Below are 22,230 nucleotides of genomic sequence, written 5' to 3' on the forward strand. Positions count from 1 at the left end.
ATGCCCTCTAAGGAATACAAGATCACTTGAGGACTGTCATAATCTTGTAGGTGACCTTGTGTTTATTCTCATGCCTCTTCCAAGTAGCCTATAACTTAAAAGACCTTATTGTGGGCAGCGTGAAGTGGGAAAGTGGTTCCACTGGCTCTTTCATTAGTTTGCATTACACATTAATTGAGAAGCCTTGAAGTGACTCTTAGAACCACATTAGAAAAGTATATGTGGTTCTTGGGAACAGGTAAAGCTGAAACCCCTGTTTTTGGTTGAAGAAAGTTTTCTCCAAGTATAACATGGCTCAGATGTTACAGGTAACTGTTAACTCTGTAGACCACTACAGAGCACAAAATATTTGCCCAACTGGTAAATTGAACTGTAAGTCCCACTGTGGGAAATTGCTTTGCTGTGCTCCAAACAGCAGTTATCTCAGTAATTGTACCTGAATTCTTTTGTGGCTAATAGACAGTTGATGTCCTTTTTACCATGACAGAATTATTTTGCAGCAAAATTATTAATTGTAAAAATTTCAGATGAGGTGTGTTGATACAGTTTCAGGTGGTGTGAGTATGATTTTTAATTGGTGCTCTGAGTGAGCTGGTTTTTGAGCACAGAACGTACCTACCCTGCGTTTCACATTCTAAACTGGAGCTCGCAACAAGGAGCTTATCAGAGCAAATTGTCTAGTCCATCCCCTTCCTCACTCAAAACCTAATGACCCTTTATCATCATGGTTTAGATTGCTGGACACAGATGTGAGAAAATACAAGTAATCTACAGGTAACTACAGTAGCTGCACTGATGTTCTCAGAGAACTTACTGCTGGGAAGATAAAAAGCTTCCCACAGAGTCTGTGACTTTCCAGCAGCAAAGCACATCATGAGCTCATACATGAAGTTTTATTTGCTGAAGATTCACAATAAGATGCATTAGGACATTCAGCAGGGTCCCTTCTTAGATCAGCACAAGAATTCTGTGAGGTTGTTGGTTGATGCACTAGTGCATAGTATCACACTAAAGCTAGGAGGTCCAACAATGCCAGTAATGTTGCTTTTTGAGAACATCACGGACTCCAGATGCAATGTGAGATTGATATTAATGTAGTTTGTGCCTTGGTTGTAACTGATCTAATGCCATTTGAAGTATTTTTCTAGTTTTAGTTTCTAGAAGTATTCTGTCAGAGAACAAATGTTCCTTAGGGAAAAAAAAGGCTGCTGGGTATTGAAATACAAAGCTAGGAGTACATGCTAGATATGAAGGGAGAAGTGAATTTTTCTATGGTGAATTATGTGTGATTAATTACTGTGTTTTATCTTAGCTATTTTGTTTTCTGTAATTCTGAAGCAGATACAAAAATTGCTGTATATGTGGTTATATGCTTTCCAAGGAATGAGAAGGAAATGATTGTTCAAGTAAATTTCATGTGCCTTAATGTTAAGAAGGCAGCAATCTTGTTTACTATTTTTTTTTATTTTTATTTTTTTGGTAATTGATGAAGCTGCTGCAATATTGCTTTTGTTTTTAATGATTTGGTAAGGTTGAAATGTATCTATTAAACCAGATGGAAATGATCTATGCGAGTCAGTCTTGAACTTTCATTCTCTTCTAAAGTAACTTAAATATAAACAGTCAGTTCCATAGAGGAAAAAAAGTAAGCTGGATGCTCAAATGCTTTCTGCTCCCTCCCTTCCTCCTCCCCTTTCTTTTGTGAACAAAGAGATAACATGGCCACATCAAGCTATGTTTTGTTTTTGTGGGTTTTTTTTCCTTTTTTTTTTTTTTTTGGTGAGGGGTTGGCATGCGATGTACAGATCTTCTGAGAATAAGGATCCCAAGAGGGCTGTAGTAATTATTAAGCAGACAGTAAGCAATTAATTACATTGGTTCTCTTTACAGAAAATAGTGGTTTTGTGAGAAAAAAAAAATCTAAAACCCAAGCCAAACAATCCCCCCCCTTCCATAAAGAAAGACAAACCTCCAACAACTACCCCAGCAGTATTGCTGAGGAGACAGATGAGTGTCTGGTTTTACTGAATCGCTGCTGCCCTTTTTGGTCACCTTGAAGCTGTTATGGCATAGAGCTTACTGAGCTATGGCTGACGGGCCTTCTAGGAGAAGCATGGCATTGCACACCAGGCGTTGGGGCTCAGAACTGAGCTGGTCACTGCTGCTACAGCCTGTGCTTTCTGTTCCATCCTACATTGTCCATTGGAGGAAAGTGCAAGACACCAAAAACTGAGTACTGTTTGCTTTTCATCATTGTCTTATGCTTCTGTTTTTCACTTTTTTTAATGCTTATTTCCTAGCTTATTCTGACCCTAAACAGTAGCAAACAAAACTTCCAATTGCCGGGCCCAACAGACTCTTTCAAAAAAATTATTTGGATGATTACATGTGTTATTTGTTTCATTGTAAAGTCATGCCAGAAATATTTTCTCATTTTTAGTAGCTAATAGGAACTGCTGGAAAGGAAAAGCCACATTTATTCTCTTGCGTCTTGATTGAGGAAGACAAAAGAAGTGGTGGTATACACATTGTAAGACTGCTTTCCTCCCTTCTTTTTTTTAATCTTAAGGTTAATTATAGTGAAGTCCGTGTACAAATTGGAGCAAACTAAGTCTTTTTCAAGATGTATACGATTTCATATTCTCTAGTGGCTTTAATTCTCAACTACAGGAGACATACAGAAAAATAGGAAAAACACTGGCTGTTACAAAGTTTTGTTTGAGCTTTTAAAACTGAGTGATTAGCAGAAATAATGACCCTGTCAGCCTTAATCACATTAAAATGTGGTTAACATCATTTAATTTTTTCCACTTAATATGCGAAAATTTCCAGTAGATTTGCACTGAAGGCCATTGAAATTCCATTAGAACAAGAATAAAAATTTCAGGCATCATTTATTCAGAGAGGGAATAAAGGTCTCGATTGGAAACTGCTGAATCTTTCTATTAGAGCAACTATGAATCATTGCATTGAGCGGTATCTTCAGCTTCTATAGTGCTGGGTTTGAGTTGCTTTTGAATGAATGGAGTGTATTTGTAGCGTAGTGCTTTTTTGAAAATTGCAACATACAAGTTCTGCACAGATTTGCTACAAGCCTTTTCCATGAATAATAATTGCATGCTGTTTTGTAACTGCTGTGGAGCTGGGAAAGGACTTCAGTTTTAGGCATCTGGTCTCTGGGAAGTTCTGTACTTCATGTTATGTTCATGTGAACAATATCTTTCTGACCGATGTGTAACACATAGTTTCTCTGTGGTAAATAACAAGCTAAGAACATGTTGTTTAATTCTGCTGCAGTCCTGGCATTTCTCTTTGGGTGTTCCACATGCACATGCCCATACAGTCTCTGATACTGTATGAACCCACTGAAGAAATACCAGCAGGTTATTCTTATTAGGTTCTTATTTTTTGTCCTTTGCCTGTGAGAAGAGAGAAGACTTTGATAAATGGTGGTTTCAGAAATACAATAAATTCTGAGCTCTTGTAGACTCTTCTGAAGGACTTCCAGTAAATATTTCTTTGGAACAGATATCACTGAATGTATCTGATAAGTTGCAATGCCTTTATAGAACTGTTTTTGTCTCTTTTAGATTTCCATCTGTGATGCCAAGTACATAAACTGTATTCTTTTCACATATTTTTAAGTAGTCATATTCTTCATCTGACCAACTGGGTAATGTTGTCCCATGTTCTCATTAGTGCTATTTAAAAAATTTGTACCTTGCCCAAATTTTGTAATAACTCACTGCGTAGCTGTGATGCAAGTACTGTAGTCCCTTCTTCTGCCTTGTTGGATCCACACCAACCTATCTATTCATGACCCGAGAGCATGATGGCCTAGTTTTGACTTCTGTTGCGCTTTTGGAAATGCAGAGCTCATGGAGCCTAATTTTCTGTGGGTATGAGTCTTGTTTCTTTACAACAGTGATTACTGATTTATGCTTGTTCTTTAAAAATGGAACATCTCACTGGACAGCAGGTAGCATCATTCATTTGGCTAGTGAGGACCTTGTGCGTGATATTCAGTCTGCCAGCCTACCACTGTTGGCCAATGAGTTATCTCCAGCTAAATCAAATAAGTGGTGGTGGAATTCTTCCCTTGGTTTGTACGAGATTGAGACCCATTTGCCCCACTTTTGCATTTCTGCATAATGTTTATGTACTTCTGAATTCACGAAGTGTAGTGCTCCTTGTAACTATATGGTAATCCCTAAATTACTGTAATCCTTCTGCCTTCAGAACAGAACCAGTTATTGTTGGTAGCTACGCAATGTAATAATGACTTTCATAAATTAAGATTGTTTTTTAACAGTAGCTGATGTTTTGCAGTTAATACTGAGTGGCTGTTCACAGAACATCACCGCTGTCTTGCTTTGAAGATGTTCTGCTAATATCCAGCCTCCATTTTTCTGAGGCTAGCTTTTTTCATTGGAGAATCTGATACCTTTGTCCAGTAGATTAAGTAGTATCTTACTTAACTGAGGTTTGCCTCATGTGCCTATATTGTCAATTCTCTGTTTCCTTCGTTTATGTTTGATTCTGTTTCCTCTGTTAATCTTTGATCTATTCTGAAAATTGATAGTGCTTCTGTGAATTTAATTGACCACATCTGCACGTGGTACTCATGGAAACACAGTGGTACAGGTATAACACATCCATTTAAAAAAAAGGAATGGTTTCCAGTAGGATCTGTACATTAAATTTGCCTTTTCTGTGTTGTGTTGTTATTGATGATTCAGAGTTGTTCTGAGGGAGACTGAAATATCATAGTCCCCCTATTTTGCTACTCCCAATTGCTTATGATGATGACTTTCCTTGAGGAAAGCATCTCCTGCTTGCAGCAAGTGTAGCATGCAGCTAGTGTTTGTGTTGAGATCATAAATGTAGGTATTAAATAAAATCTATGTACATTTGATTCTTAAGAAACTTAATTAGTTTTTTAAGATTCCTACTTATTTTCTTTGATATCCTTAAAAGCTTATTTGTTCTTAGCCTATCCAGTGCATTGCTCTGTACAGTCTGTGTATATCCACCTTTACTAAGTGGTTTCACATGTAACACCATATCAAATACTTTAGCTAGGCCAGCTTTTAGCCATATATTGCTTACTAGGGTGTTTGTCTTTTAAGTAGGCTTTTTCCAAATATGAATTCTGCAACATTTCTAAAATAGGAAAATAATAGTAATAATTTGGTCATTAAAGTCAGAGTGGTGCTTTTGATTGCTTAACCTTTCCATTAATCTTGCATGCTAAAAGTATGGGTGATTGCAGTAAGTAGTTTAGCTAGCGGTAAACAAATGGTGTGTCTTTTATTTTAGTCTTAAGATGCATCATCAGGTGAAGCATTTTCATTTGGTGTTTTGAATAGAAAGAATGATTGTACAGAAGGTAAAAATCAGCTTATGTAGGCTACCAGAGGTATAGATTTTTTCACTTGGGAGACAACAGTTTTAAGTTCATGTTTAGTGATTGCACATTTATGTAATAGACTTTCACTGTCGTTGTAACTGTAGATGCATTCCTTATAGTGTATCCTATGCATACTTGAACTACTTTAAAAAAGTGAAATGATGTGATGTTTAGCTACAGGGAAATGTCAAAAACAATGCATTCGTATGATATGAAAGATTTGCAAGTGCAAACTAGCAATTGATAGTAATATTATAATTAGCTCTTTATACAGCCTGTTTTTTATTCATGAACATTTTCATTTATGTTGACAACTATCATGTATGCCACTTCACATGGAGCCTTTATCTTAGTCAGAAGAAACTGAACATGAATTAGTTTGGTTTGGTTTTGGGCTGATGTTTCCAGTTTTCCATTGAAAAGTGGTTTCAGGGCCAAGTTGTAAAGATTGGAATAGTTTGCGCTTTAGGTCTTGGTTTTTGATTCTGTTATTGTTAGTGCTTGTGTTTTTGTGTTTGTAAGGGCAAAGCATACCACAGGGAACTGTAACGTAGAGCTGGAACTTCTTTCAGTCAGACTCCTTTGTTGTTAGAATGACTGGGGCTGTTCAGTGTGTTCTGATTCCATAATCAATAAGAAAATGAAGACAGGTAAAGCAGTGGATTTATAAGCCAAGTTTTAGTTTGATGTTAGCAGAATAGAGATATTTTGTATCCGACCATCCACAGAATTCTTACAAACGTAATTCTACTTGCAGCAAGAAAAGTTGTGTCTAAGAGGTCCTTTACAGTCTGAGAAAGTGTAACTTCATGATCCGTGTACTTAATCCTGCTTCTGAAAAGTCAAAGTTAGCATTCACGTATGTTTTCATTGAGGATTTTTTTTCTTTTCACCATAATTGAAGCAGATAAACATACCATGTCTGTAGGACTGAATGTTTTCACGATGGCTTTTCAGCTGAAGGCATCTCAGCACACTTTGAAAATCCCTACCTCATTTAGTGTTTTATTTGAACGTGACATTCCTATGACAGTTCAGTATCCATTGTTGTATTTACTAGGGTGTGTTTGGGGGGAGTTGACACTGGGACACGCCAAATAATTTGGTCACCTAAAGTCAGCGTTAGTTTGTAGCTATGAGAAGTTAGAGAAGGAGAGAAAAGATGCCTTAAGGAGAATGTGAGACCTGGATCCCTAATGTAAGTGCTCTGAATTGCCCTTGGTAGAGTCTCCTGCTTCATTAACTGTGTGGGGAGCAGAGTGAGGTTAGGCATGAGTGTCTGAAATTAAGCACTGTGTTATTGGAGCTGCTATAGTGTGAATATTAAACGTTCTACTAACTAATTCATTCATTGCTGTACTAAGAGCTTAGATGCTGCTTTTTCTCTGGATAAACATAAAAGTTAATTTCTGATATATTGAGTAGGGAGAGTATGGACCTTGTACGTGATAAAAGCTGTGTGTGTGTAGAAAACAAGAATAAACAGGTTTCATTGTTTTGAATCTAATGCTCTAGTTGTGGTATTGTTTGGATCTTGCAATTTTAATGCCTACTCAGTATTTAACAATTGGAGGGAGGTAGAGAGCATTCCTGTAAGTTCTGTGATGTGGAGAGGTCCTGCAGTTAAAAATTTACCTCACTTTGTCATGTGTGAGCGGGAGAATATGTTCCATTAAGAGAATTGGAGAGGAATATTCTGAGGCAGTTTGTTTAGATTTCATTTAACTGTTGTTCTAAATTGGTGAAAGCCAAAACTAACACATGCTGTACTCTGCATTTATGCTACTCATTGCAGATTTTTAATTAGCATTAGTGGAATATATCCCCAATTGCTCTTTAAGTTTAGTGTCTTATTTCAAGTGTTAGTACGTGTTTATTTTATTACATGGGAGTTTTATGTAGATCATACTTATTTGCTTGAGATTATGGCCTTGTATTTGTATGTATACACATGCACACACAGCACAGAAGAACTGAAGAAAACAAACTTGATGTTGTAGATTGTGACTTGCATGTAAAGTTCTTTTTGTTAGGGCATCGTGTGTTGTAATTTTTAAGAGATTTGTTTAAAAAAGAATCTGTATTTTAGCAATTTTAAGGAATTAGAGCATAGGAATTTGTAAGTGTTTGTTTTCACTCCATAGTACACTGGCTACAAGTGGAGCCTGTTATGCCTGTAGCTGTAAAACGTTGTACACACGATTTGTTGTAGCCTGCATTGTTGTGTGATTTGATCAGTAGTTTTGTCTTCACTGTACTTTGATGCTTATTGACAGCAACAGCTCCGTCTTTTTTTATGGTTAAGATGGAAATAATTTTCAAAATTGGCAGGCCAAGGAAGAACTGCAGACTGTGAGCTTTTCACATGCCAGCAGGTGCTACAGCAGCAGAGTAGTACCGTTCCCTTTATTTTTTAAGTCGTAATTGATTTTGATCATTTTGAGGGCTCATAATATAGATAAAGAGATACTGCTGAGGTTGTGAACACTGGATCAGAAAGGAATGTCTTAAAATGAATTCCAAGGTCTTTACTCTTTATGAACGATTCTCCTTACAGATGTTTAAAATAGGGTTACCTTGGTTGACTTTTCATTAGAAAGAGTTTTATAAGGTACTGAAAGTTTCTTCTTACTGGAATCTTCATTGACGATAGAAATCACACTGGATTTTTTTCTATTTCTCACTTCTGCTCTGCAGTCATTGATATATTTAAATTCATACTCGGTTACAGGTCATCAACTTGATTTTTCTGTTTTTCAGGCTTTATTTCTCCTAATTATAGAGTGTTTTGCCCATTAACTGTTGTCTGTATTCTGTTTATAGGTAATGTCATATTCTCTGTTGTTTATTTCTAGTGCTAGCATCTTGCAAACCCAAACTAACTAACTAATGTTTGTGTTAGTTAATTCAAGTCTTGCTATGATATGTGGTCAGTAGCATAAAGCTGCAAGTGAGGTGTTGTGTCCTCATGTGTTTTTAATGTACTGAAGAACAGTGAATACCTGCAGGTGTAGATTGTCTAGAGCAGATGAAATGCTGTATTATAGTAGGCAATCTGTATTTGACAATCTGTTAACAAAGTCATATTCTGAGGATACTAACTGCTTTCACAAGAATTTCCAGCAGTATTACCTTGATTATGTATTTATTTATTTATTTTCCTGTTAAATAATACTTTCTGCCTTAAAGAATCTATTTTTAAGTGATCCTGTGCAGGATAATTTTGATCCAAGGCTCCTTATACATGAGCTTTCTCCAGTAGTTAGTTCTGAAATTTCTGTCTGAGTATGTAGCTTTGCTCTTACTTGGGTAATAGGCTAACTTAAGGCATCCTGTCTTCAGCTGTTCCTGCACCATCCTTCCGTTATGTTGATGCAACCAGTGGTGAAAGATTCTTGGACAAGTGAATTGGTCCAACTTGAAAGAAAGGAGGTGGTGGAGTAAATAAATAAGTTCTCCCACCCTCCTAAAATGGCATTCTGCCCAATTGTTTTCACTGGTCAATGGCAGCTAGTGCTGCAAAACCCTTGCTTTGTGTGCAGCTGGTAGCAGGAAAGCAGGTGAAACATTTAGATGGATAAGGAATAGGATAAGAATCCTTCATCTAGATTGTAAAGCAAATAAAACCAATAGAAACTAAGTTTCTTTAGAATCTGGGATGTGACCTGAACTGAAATAGTAGATGCAATACTGATCATCCCGTCTACCAAAGGATTTTTTGAAATTATGGGGGCTGTAGAATAGCAGCACTGATCAAGATCAAGGCCATGGGAAAACTGACTTTGACGTGCATGAGGCGGGAAACCTGGAATTACTTATGTTTGAAGGGAGAGTGTTAAGGAAGGATATGGAAATATCTGAATAAATGTCAAATGACAGTGCAGGTCAGAAACTTCTTCTTTTCTTAAGATATTATCAGTTGAAATTACGTAGTAAGTTAAAAAGTGTGAAATCTAGAATTGGTGAGATGAAGTACTTTTTTTTTGTTACCATTCTGTCATACGATTCCTGAGATCACAGGATGTGCCTTGAGACCCTGAAAATGTTGCAGAAAAGAATTTTAAGGACTCTTCCACTTCTTGATGTAAGGCTCAAGTTAGTCTATGTTGGGGATTAAAGTTGCCATCTGATATGAGATCAGTTCTCCATGTTGGTCACTAGAGGTTCTTTTGGGCTCAGTGAATGGCATGGAGGCAGGGGGATACTAAAGGGGGATATGGGAAGATATAAAAGATTAAAGAACTTAAAGAATTCAGGATGCTCAGAATAAATGAAGTTCTGAGCTCCCTCAGGTCCTGTTGTGATGGGCTGGGAGGAGGCTCCTGACTAGGGAGCAGCCCAGCATGTGGGAAGTGTGCGTTTGCTCTGAAGTGTTGCTGTGAAGTGCTTTCTGGCGTGGGTTGGTGGGGGGAAATGGACCTCCCCAAATCTAAGGATTGCTGTCTTCCTCCTGACTATCTTGGAACTGCAAATAAAATGGAATAAACTCCTAGATGTCACTGCTGATTTGAAATGTGATTGCCTAGGTCAGTAATAGGTACTCCAAAACCTTCGGTAAGTCTTTCTTCTCCATAAAAAGCAAACTGTCACGATGGGGAAGAAAGTACCTTTTTATTCTTTAATATTTCCCAGTTTAGTCTTTCAGTTTTTAGTCCTTTCTCTTCATGTAGGGCAAGAAGAAAGAGATACTAAAAAAAAAAAAAAAAAAAAGGCAGGTAACAGTGAGAGTTACAGCATGTTAGTCCACTACAGTGAAGTACGGGATCGTGGCTTGTGCTTTGTTTCCCATTCTGAACTTCTGCCACTGACCTGTTTTGTGATACATTATTGTGTACATTGCTTTCATCATTCTCCCTGTTTCAAAATTTGTTGATAATAAAAATATAGAAAGAAAGCTTACTCAGGCAGTGCATTTTTCTTACTTTCTATCTTTACCTATCTATGCATGTGTCTGTATGTGTAAGTGTAGTCTTTTTAGTGTCTGTGGATGCTAATGAAATGGAAGGACGTCACCTGTGGACTGGGTCTCATTGACTGTACTCAGATAAATTAAATCTTCCTCTCTCACCTCACTAAATAAGCTAAAACTAATGGTACTGGTAGAGCATCCTGGGAAGAAAAAAATCATTACCCAATTTGTTGTCAGTTTATATAGCTTGTGGGTAGTGGGCGAGGCTTTAAAAGACAAAAGGTATCCACAAAGAGAAAAGAGGAAATGAGCAATTTCTAAGGCAGTGAAGTTTGTGTTAATTTTAAGATGAATCGGAACAATTCAATTGTTTTTAACAGTCTTGAAGCAACCCAGTCAACATATAACAGCCTGTGTGAATTTATTAACACTAAATTTTCAGATGAGTCAAATATTTTGTCTGTGATAAATGTAATGGTCTTGCACATTGTGAAGAAACATACTAAACTGTGTATTGTAATTTTTATTAAGGCTTTAATGCCTGACAGCATTTTCATAAGCAACTTAGGAAATGCTGGCTAAATAGAAACTACTAAAAGTTTGTGTGAAAGATTGGTTGGAAGATAATACACAGAGCGTAGTTATCAGTGGTTCACTTTCCAAATGGAAGAATATCTCATTATGAGATCTGCAGAAGCGGCTGCTGGTTGAATACTGTTATGCATTTCCATTAATGAGCTGGATGATGAGCGTTCTTGTTAAATCTGTAGATGACCTAGATGACCCCAAACTAGGAGATATCCAGGTATGCAGAGAACAGAATTAGAATTTGGGAGCATCTCAAGAAATAGAAGAAATCATTAGGTGAAAACGGAAGAGGGGGTGCTACTTTTGAGGAGAGGGATTTTATGCAGAATAATCATCTATGCAAATACAGCATGAAGAATAACCAGTCATGTGGAGTCATACAAAAAGTTATCAGCTAAGCATGAGACAAGGTTGCAGTGCTTTCACAAAAATAGCAAATGTATTGGGTTTTATAAACAGGATAATTGTCTAAAAATGTGAGAATTAATACTTTAGGTTTTTTGTTTTGTTTTTTTCTTTTTTAATGCTCATGAGACCTTATTATTTGGATCTCTGAGGAGTGCATTGGGTCCTCCATGCCTCCAGGAATATTTAGACCAACTGGAGGGAGTCCAGAACAAAGCATTGAGAATGGTTAGAAGTTTAGAAACTAAGAGTTTAAAAGCTAGAAGAGTAATACATGACCTACAAAGAAAATTCAAAGAAGGGGAAAAAAGAGAATTAAAGGACATGAGTATGTAAAGGCTGCTGTAAAGAAATAAGGAATGTATACTCCCAGTGTATTGGCCTGGTTGTAAGTAATACATTTAAATTATGATAGAGGTGGCTATACTTGCAGACACAGAAAGCTTTTCAGCAGCGGGAATGAAGCACTTAAAAGAAGGCTTTTGAAAAGTTTTTAAAATTTCTCAGGACCGCCAAGAGAAAGGACGTATTGGAATTTCTGGGTCCTTGTATTCTCACTCTTATCTGTGGATCTTTTTTTCTTTCTTTTTCCTCCAGTCTTCTGTAAGTTTTTAAGACTTAGTTTGATCTTCTCTTTGTCTACATTTGTCTCTTTCTTGTGGTGCTACCTGGTATTTTCTTCTTCCCTGCCATGCTGTTTTGTTTCTGCCAATTTCTACCCGTAGTTCAGTTGTAGAACAGAAAAGCAATTGTTTCTCCTCCATGAGTTGGATGGGTGGTTTTTTTTTGTCTCCCTTGTACAGAAGTGTACTTTGACAAATCACCTTTTTCTGGTTGGGGTCAGTTTTTCAGATCATCTTGTCTTGCAGGTGTCTGCGAAGCTTACATTTCCTCTGCAGCTTCTCTCTTCCATCACCTCTTCTGTTTCCATCAGAACTCTGTCTCTGTTCCCAGCTGGATCTTTCATGTGAAACTCAGCTTGCCAAATATTATTTGATAGCCAATGTTCATTCTGCAACTGTTGTATCTATTTATTTGGTCTGTCTGCAGGCTTTGATTTCTTTTGCCTCAGCTTTTTGTTGCTCATTGCTTGCTGGCCTTCCCAGTGACTCTCTTGATCTTTAAACCTCTCCCTAGGTCTGTTCTACATCCTGACTTAATGTCAGCAGATAACTCTGGCGGTCATCCTGATCCTTCTGCCCTGGGAGTCATTGACTTTTTCAGTTTGCTTTTTCTTTGTCAACCTAAAGCAGAGTTGAAATCTGGATTCCCCTGACAGATGATGTCTTTGTCGCATCTAGGGTTCTATAATGGCAAGAAAGCATTTAAATCTTCACATCATTTTCCAAATTGGCAGTAGGAAAGCTGTTGTGCTTTTGTCCTGTGTTGCCATGAAAGTGAGTATCTCAGTTCCTCTCTGCCATTTTCCCCGGTCAGAGTTTTGAGTTTTGATCTTCCATTTGTGAGTCATTCAGATCTGGCTTTGTTCTTGTGTCAGGTTTTGATATGGTCTTGTTTTTAGTTTAGTTTAAGATGTTTGTCTTCACCAAAATGTGTGGTGATCTTGCAGTATGTTGGGCTTGTAGTTTTTTTTCCAGAAGGGATATTATTGCCCATTTGTGGTGAACAGAAATAAATTTCAGTTCAGGAGCCACCTGCAGGTGCTGCTGGTACACTCCTCCACTCTACAGAGCCAGCTGGAGAGAACAGCCAAACCATTTTGGTAGACTAACACTGCTGGTTGCCCAGAATGCTCTAAGACATCCCACACTGTCATTGCTGAGTGGAGCTAGAAGCCGCCTTTCTTCTTTCTGCCATATGTTTTATTATCAGAATTTTGATCTGACTCTTCTTGTAACAGCATTTTTGTAAACATGGACAGGAAAAAGGAGTTTATAGTAGCTTTCTGCGTGTCTGCTGTCTTCAAGTAGATTTCAGTTTACTTTGTAAAGCGGTGTCTTTATCTGGAGAGCTTTCTTGTTTCTTGAAGTTAAAATAGTTTCAGCTGTTAATCACGGTCACTGATTCTTCTGCCAGTTTTACTGGATTTCTTTTATTTTTCATGTTGTCAGATTTTAGTGTATTTTCTTAATTGAGATTTTCTGTTGTCAATAGTCTTCTCTGCCAGCCTGAAATCCAATACCTTTTGTAATTCATTGTCAAGTGCAGCATGAAAAAATGGAAAAATACTCCAGGATTTGCTTAACACAGGTCCGAGTAAGTTGTTATTGCTGTCCTTTTACAGACATCCTGATACTTCCATGGAAAAAAATGATGCGATCAAATCAAACAGGCTTTTACATAATTTTATTTTATTTTATTACCAGCATGTTAAGGCAGTTTTGTTCTGTTTAGCACACTTGGTTATCCCTAACTGAAAAGCACACGGGCGTTATTACTTTAGCGATCATTAGTCAACCATTTTGTTTTGGGGAAAGTTCTGTTGGTAGTATGTATCAGTATTTATATTTGAGTATTTACTTTTTATTTTTATTTGCTTTGTTTAGGGGAATTCCTGAATACTTTTTAGTGATTCTGTGACATTGGAAGTCAGAAAAGTGAAACGCTCAGGCAGAGAACCTGACTGTCTGCAGAGTACGATGCAGTACCGTATTCTTTTAGCGAGGCTGTAGCAGGTCTGATGTCAGTCACTTCAGAGACCTTTAGACCTCGGTGCTCATTTATTGCTAAAATGTACCAGCTCTGCTCCTGCATTATGAAGATCATCTGTCAACACTTTGAGATATTCTCCTTTGTTATTAAGCTTGTGATGCTCTACACTGTCAGGTTTTTTGCCAATTATAGTTAAGGTACAATGGTGTATTCACTGGATCAAAGTCTCACACTGGCGGTAGAGGAATGATTTGTAAGTCTTTATTCATCTGAATTGTACAATAGAATACCTGAGGAATGCAAATAATCCCTCTAAGGACTCAATAGAAAAGCTGTTAAAATGACAGTCTAAGACTATTATTATTCTGAATTGGTGTTTTAGCCAAAGTAATTATTTCTTATCTTGTTGTTCCACAATAGTTCTTAGTTTATTAGTTACGATGACCATATTTACCAAACAGAGTCTGAATACAATTTTAGACATCAGTTTTTTGCCTGTTTCACTTTTTCAAGTTACTGTGTTTCATTGTGCCTTTCACTTGGTGTGTTATTTAATTAGTCTAAGCGCTGGTGTTAGATACTTTTCAAAGGGGGGAAAAAAAAGGTATGCACAGATGTTAAGTCCTCTTATGAATAGCAGATACATTCCTAGATACATTTTCTATGTAAGGTTGACATTTATAAGCTGTGAACTTTTGGTATCCAGTTTGTTAGCCAAAATAAATTAGTTAACGACAAGTGTCAGTTTTAGAAGTGCTGTTGGATGTCACATGTGGTTTCAGAAACGTGCTTTAATCGTGGTTTTCAATTCATGTGTCTTGGAAGGCAATAGTTTTTCAGTATCAGTCCTGGATACCAGACTATATTTTCGTAGGATAACTGGAAGAAGAAAGATTAGTATAATGAGGATTGAAAACCACTGATGGGGTATTTACATAAGTAAATGATAGAAGGACCAGCCTTACATAACAAATGTGTGAAAACTGTTGAGTGAACTTTTATATTCTTTGTCCCATCTAAAGCCCTACTCAGTGGGCCATGCACTTAATCTCATAATAGCCCTGATCCCCTGCTATTTTCTTTGACAAATGTGTGTTGATGAACTTGTGGTTCAGTTCGTTTTTTTCTGAAGTGACATTTGCATTGATTATTTAAAGGTTTGCAGCCACAGTTTCAAAGCACTTTAGTATAATAGCAGTTAAAACCTTGGTCTAAATCTCAGAGATTAGCGGGACTGAGAAAAGAAACTCAGCAAGCATAAAATCTGTTCTGTATGGTGGGTGCTTGGGGCCTGAAACATCTATGGCACCCAGAGTACTGTGTTTTGTACTTTCTCCCTTAGTGTGCAGGAAATATTCTCTTGTCTGTTGGTTGTTGTATTTCCTTCCTGAATGCAGAGACTTGTCTGCATTCCTACCATTCCCCAGGTTCAGAAGTAGTGCCCTGGAGGTGAAACTGATGAGTCATCAGTCCTTCCAGGTCATTTCTGAGTGTCTCTATGAGGTTTAAAATACATAGCATTTGCAGTTATCATTGCAATGTGAATGTGCTGCAAATATTTGTGATTTTTTTTTTAATTGAGGTACTGAACTTTTAGAAACCAGTGCCATAAATCCATAGTTCTAAAGGCATAATTTCATTCAACTAAAAAAAAACAAAACAAACAACAAAAGAAGTACAGTAAACTCTTACTGATGCTGCATGTTGAGAAAACAGAAGATGGGGAGAAATAGAAAATGTGGTTCTTTATTTAAGAATAATAGTAGCATAATATCTAGAAGCTTTGTCCTGGGGAGATAATGGAAAGGTGGGAGAAACTGTGAGCAATGTGGCCCTGTATTCATTAGCTATGGCATCCTCCAGGATCAATAACCAGAGAAAAGCAGGGTACTGCTTGCTGTCTGAGAGGTTGAAGAATGCAGTGTTCTCTTCTGTCTGCGAATATCAGCTGCCCTCACCTCTCCTCACCTTAGGGGAGATCTTAGTGGGGAAAAAGTAAGTCAGAAGAAAAGCTGAAAACCCCTCAGTTTTACCGTATTTGATAAAGAATGCCTTTTCAGGTCTCAGAAAAATTATGCCTATGAATGCACAAAGTTTTATTCAGTTAGCATTTGAGATTGCAAGTATTTAACCTCAACCAAAAACCTGGTTATTGTCTCAAATTATGGCTATTTCTAATAGATTAAATGCCAAACAGAAACCAAGAAACAGTGAAATGTTAATGGAGTACACCTGAAGCAATCGCTGCCTGTTAATGCCTTGACCTTGGAAAGCAATACACAAAAAGATGGCATCATAAAACCGTGCAATTCTTATGAATATGTATGTGCTACTTGATAATAATGAATGTGGTACAGCCATGCATGCACTACAAGATAATGTTGTGCCCTTTGTTGTCTACAGGTTGATAAAAATTAAAGAGTGGGTGGACAAGCACGACCCGGGTGCTTTGGTCATTCCTTTTAGTGGGGCCTTGGAACTCAAGTTGCAAGATATGAGTGCTGAGGAGAAACAGAAGTATCTGGAAGAGAACATGACACAAAGGTTAATTAGCATTCATTTTCCCTACACTTTATTATCAACTATTTCCTTGCAGTAATTTAATTGCTTGCGCTGATAGAATAATAAATGACAGAGTAATTACCATTATAAAGAGAGAATCTTCTCCTTTCTTTACCATGAGACAGAGTGAAAAGATTTATTTTAAATTAAGTTTTTAACTGTCATCTGTCATCTCTGTACAGTGTTTTAATTATAACATAGGTATTAGTTATGTATATTTTTGAGAAGGAGCGATCACCAAAACTGTTTCGTCATCCATGGGGAGCAGGAATGGTGGAGGTAATTTTGCCGTAATTTTTCTGAAGAACTATAAGAAATTGTTTCAATATTGAATTTCAGTTGAACAGTTAAGCTTTCATGACCAGAAGTCTTGAAAATTGCATGAGACCAAAAGTGCCGCTTGGTAGGGTGATTTCAATTTATCCCATATTTCTCTATCCTGCCAGATAAACAAATCAAAATACTATGTATATGTTGGTGCAGTAAATGTGTTTGGGGGGGGGGGGGGGGGGGGAAAAAAGAAAGAAAAAAAAAAAGAGAAATAAATAGTTCTTCTGAAGAGAGTTCAAAGAAAAAGGCTACTCTCTGATTGTCACAGAGTTTAAAAGTAGGTCCAGTGTCTTCCAAATATGCGATGTCTTTCAATGTAAATTGATTACATGAGGCATTTAGCTGTTTCATGTGTATATGTTGAATGAATTGGATTCTCTTTTTTTTTCTTCTCAGTGCTTTACCAAAGATCATTAAGGCTGGATATGCAGCACTCCAACTAGAATACTTTTTCACTGCAGGCCCAGATGAAGTGCGTGCATGGACCATCAGGGTAAGATTCATACTTATTCATCAGCTATATCCAGTTCCACACTATTGAATTCAGATTGATATCACTGACTTTGAAGTTTGTCATGGTGGCGGTTAGCTAGTCATTACAGATGAGGTTTTTGTCCAGGATAACTTTAATTATTTGTGAGCTGCTGAACAGTGAAAGTGGAGCTGCATTGATTGAGGCAGGTAACAATTGATTCTGCCTATTACATAGTCTGAATTTCTTCATCCTGTAGAATCTGTCTACCCTCCTCCTGTGGTCAGAGATAAGACGTACCAGTATTGTGCTTGCTTAATCTGTGTGACTGGGTTTGTCTGCAGTGAAATTGATGTTGCTTTTCATTTTGTATTCACTAAGTTTGTTTGGGTTGCGGGTGGTTCATTCCTCCTTTGCTTTGCTCGGATTACATTTTCAGCAATAAAAGCAATATAACATCATTATATTCCTCGTGGATACACAGTTGGGCTCAAAAACCTAAAATCGGTGTGCAGTAATTCAAATCTTCTACTGACTCTAATATTTAGACCTACTTTATTTTGGTAGCTTTCTGTGTTTATCCAGGAACTGATGTCATGCCTAAAATTATATTATGTATTTTAAATATTGATGTAGGATGATTACAGCCATAGAGATTGACTAATTTATTCCCAGAGGATAGTGAGAGCTGAGCTGTAGTGCTTTGCCTTTGAATGAAAATACAGTGTAGTATAAAGATCAGTATTGCAAAATATTTTGAAACACGTGCAGTTATAAGCTCTACCTTAAAAATTACAAAAGCATCAACTTTTGGGGATGCGGGTCTGTTGAGCCTTTCTGATGCCTCAGTACCTTCAGTGCTGTGCAATGAATTTCGGTGCTATGTTTAATTTCATTTCAAAGGAATTAATTTGTTTTCATTAATCAACATAATTTCCGGGACATTTATATTTTTAGCTGATACTGCTGCAGATGTTTGTTGTGTGCATTTCAGCGCGTTAAACTTATGAGTGGTCTTTTAGAAATATGTTTTAGTCTTTTCATCTGTCTCCTTTTCCGTGCTAATTGGCAGCTAGCGCCCTTGAAATAGCTACCAAAATAACAGAGAAGTAGAAGTTCTGTCCTTCTGATTTATGCCAGAGTTTTTAAAAAGCACATTGTGAAACTCCGCTGTTTTCAGCAGGAGAAATGCTTGCTCTTTATTAGAAAATTTGAAAGCTGGTTTATCTTAAGACTGATTGTAAGTGTCTTTGATTTAATGTGCGGAGATATTTAGTCAGGTAAGCATCAGTGAGTAGCCATATTAACCCAATACATCTTTTATTGTAAAAACTGTGCTTTACAGTGTCAGACTCCTTAGCACTTTAACATGCTTTATTAAGCAGCCTTTGGGTCGCCATTATTTCTCAAATTTCTTGCCATGGTTGTATGTGCACAGAATGCATGTCCTGGTAATTTAAGGCGTACAGTTGTAATGCATTCTGCTTTATTGCTAAAGCTTAAATTGTCTTATATTAGTTGCAGTGATTTTAAAATATTTATATACATATATATATTTTAGGTGATGTAATTGTTGACATTTTGGTAAGAATATTCTTTTTTCCCCTCTATATTTACTGTAATGATTCTGGAAAAAAAAAAGTATATAAAGCTTGCAATTCATACATCATTTGGGATTACAAATGTGGTTTGCCAAGGAATATTCCCATGTAGCTGAAATTATTGGGATGTCACTAAAAGTTATGAGTCTTTCAGATTTTAAAGTCATTTTTAAAAAAGATCTTTATTTTCTTGGCTTTCTATGTGAAGAGCCAGGGATCTAAGTGACTCCCACAACAGAACACAGTCATACCTTCTAAAATCAATACTGCTGTTTATGCCTATTGGGAAAAAACAAAGCTGCCCTTCTTTTTAATGTCAGTTGGTTTATCTGTGGTGAAGGCATTTATCTGCGTGTCTCAACTTGGAGAAACACCCAGCTGTATGTGTGACATTCTAACTGATAGGAAACAAACTTTCAACAGATCCAGAAAGCATATCTACAAGGAAGAAACCTCTCTCCTGCAATCAATCTTCTTAAATGCAATTAATTTTCGTCTGGTCTTTCCTGTTGACAGAAAGGGACGAAGGCTCCTCAGGCGGCAGGGAAGATTCACACAGACTTCGAAAAGGGATTCATTATGGCTGAAGTAATGAAATATGAAGATTTTAAAGAAGGAGGTTCAGAAGCTGCTGTCAAGGTGAGCTCCCCATTTTTTTTTTCTTTTCTTTTTTCTTTTCATTTTCTCCCTTTTTTCATTTCATGTGTATTTTTCACTGGGAAGATGTTCTTGAAGCTGGGTGTATTTAAGAGTGACTTAAAGTGACAGAGCAAAAATCCTCTGTCTATGTAGGAAACAGGAAAGATGCACCAACTTGCTGAACAGGAGTGCAACAGTTCCAGCATCCAAGATGGTTTAAGTACTAAATATCAACCCCAACACCAAATGTTGTGCTTTGTTTTCTTCTCAGTTTATATGTTAGTGTTCAGATGGTTGTAATCTTTAAAACAAACCTGGTTTGGAATGATGAAGTTTTTACGGTGATCTAGCAGACTTTCAAGTCACTTTTAAAACAAAGGCAAAAAAATGCAGAAAATGTCTTCCAATAGCCTGTCATCCTGTTTGAGTTTGCTGTGAAGGTATCACAAATGCCAAATGTGAACATTCAAGAAAATATTTCATAATACATATATACACATATATATTTTAGGACTAGTGGACTCCACTTGTAGGCTGTGATAGGCACGATAAAATCTTGGAATTTACCATTTCAGTATTAAGTTCAATTCCCCTTTGATGTCTTATTAAAAAGTGCTATGGCTTGCGCAGTTTGGGGTACCAGTAGTAATTAGTTGGCCTTCTAGAATGTACTACACAGAGTGAAGTTTTCTAGCAACCATCTACTGAAAAGACAGTGAACATTTTTAATGAGAAACTTTTCATGAGCTCACGCTTCTTTGTAGTTATACTTCTATTAAGAGTTTTATCTGCTTTCTCAACACTAGAGGGCAGAGACTGATTGGGTGCCCAAAGTTGTGCCCTTCTTCTGGCTGACAAATTATATCCGATCTGAAGTTATTAAATACAACATTACCTTCTATGTGGCAAATAAATGTCATAAGATCTGCTCTTCTCTGTGTTGCTGTTGCATTATTTCCACCTTCTTTAATCAGAGAGACTTCCCTTTATTTCATACACATTTAGTTTCTCATTTGGCATTTTTGATGCTTTACTAAGATTTCTATTTTATAAAATCTTACAAAATCTCCATTATAGAGAATATTCTTTCTTAAATCCATCTCAGTATTTGAAGGTTCCTATGCACTGTAACGTGCTAAAGAATTTAAAAGGGCCGGCTTTATTGTTTGCTATTTGATAGCTTGAAAGGTATGCAAAACTATGATTTCAGATTCAGCCTATTCTCAGTGGTATCGCTAAGGAAGATCATACTGAGCAGCGGGGCTTTAATAGGTTTGTTTGAACCCCAGGAAGTGGAGGAAAAAAAAAAATCCCAGTATAATTGGTTCGTTGCGGCATGTGAACTGTTTTATGAAAAGGGAAGTAGAGTTGTAGTTGTAAAGTGAAACCACAGCTATAAATAAATCCGATATTCTGTAGTCAGGAACCGCCTTATTTCACCAAGATTCATATTTTGCCAGCATCAGTTTTTGAAGTTCAAATCAGAGCGTTCTCCCCGAGAAGCTGCACCACGTAGTGTCTGTTGAATTCATCTGTTAAGTATTTTGCTCGTGTATTGTCATTTGCTTCTTGTTACGTAAGATTCTAGACAGCGAGCTTCCGTGTTCAAAGTACGTTTAACGAGTAAATGTTGGTTGCTTTGAAGGTACCTGTAATAAAGCAAGAGTATTTGCTTTTGTTGTTCCATTTTTAAGTCAGATAAAAACAAAAAGCCCAGCCAGCAAAACCCCTGCTCTTAGAAAAAGGCACGATATTGCTCCAGTCTTTCTCATTTGCATTTAATACAATGTTTCATGCTATACACATTACTAATTACTTGTGTATTGCTGGTAAATTTCAGAATTAGATTTGGGAGCTTTTAGGAGTCAACTGAAATAACAGCGGTAATGGGAGTCGCCCGCTTTGTATGTTATCAAGTTGATCGATTTTTAAGTTTGATTTTGTGTGTGTCTAACACCAGTACAGCATAACTAATTTAATGCCAGTGCTGTGAACTATACACTGAATAGCTCTGTGTGGGCTTTGTAGTCTACAGGGATATCACATTATTAGCAATCATATCTGCTTAGGCAAAGCTGGCTTCTACAGATGGCTGCTTTCAAGTGCAAATGAACTGGTTAGACGTGTCTTGTTTAATACATACTCAAGATTCACAAATGGGTATTGATTTTTTCAACCAGTGTTTCTGATAGCAATGGAAATGGATTAAATGGTCTCCAGAGAATTTAAAGGAACACTGTCACTTTTAATTAACTGTAAACTGGCAACAAAAATACATAAACTGGCATTAGTGCGTCAAAATGTATTTAATTAAAGTAGTCTGTGCTGCTCTAGCGGTGTGCAAGGATGTGCTGAGTAAAATCTGTATTATTACTTTGTGGGGGTCAGGTTTGTATACCAATGTGAGAGCAGTAAATGTATCTGACTGTATAATGCCTGTGTACCTGTGCCTGCAGCTTCGACTTGCCGATGATTTTTACAGTGCTGCTTTATTAGTGTTTATGCCATCAATTAGTCTAATTACTCTTGACTTTGAGCATTATTGGGATCCTCAAAGGAAAGAGCTGCTAAGACTACTTGAAAGTAAGGCTTTTATAGTCTCAGCAAATTTCCAGGGGAAAAATATAGAAATTGGTAAAATCTTACTTATTATCTGTTGATAGATCAGTTATGCGGTGTAAGGTCAATTACTGCTGCACTA

At 37.0% G+C, this 22,230-nt stretch overlaps 1 protein-coding gene across 1 annotated transcript in view; it reads left to right on the plus strand.

The window, feature by feature from the left end:
• OLA1 (Obg like ATPase 1) overlaps positions 1 to 22,230 on the plus strand; it is an 82,182-nt gene that overhangs the window by 58,058 nt on the left and 1,894 nt on the right. Inside the window, exons 8-10 of the mRNA XM_015868445.1 lie at positions 16,329 to 16,469; positions 17,214 to 17,310; positions 19,407 to 19,529. Coding sequence (XP_015723931.1) covers positions 16,329 to 16,469; positions 17,214 to 17,310; positions 19,407 to 19,529 — 361 coding nt within the window. The remainder of the gene's footprint in view (positions 1 to 16,328; positions 16,470 to 17,213; positions 17,311 to 19,406; positions 19,530 to 22,230) is intronic.

Source organism: Coturnix japonica, chromosome 7 (assembly GCF_001577835.2).
Source record: "Coturnix japonica isolate 7356 chromosome 7, Coturnix japonica 2.1, whole genome shotgun sequence".
Taxonomy (NCBI): Eukaryota; Metazoa; Chordata; class Aves; order Galliformes; family Phasianidae; genus Coturnix; species Coturnix japonica.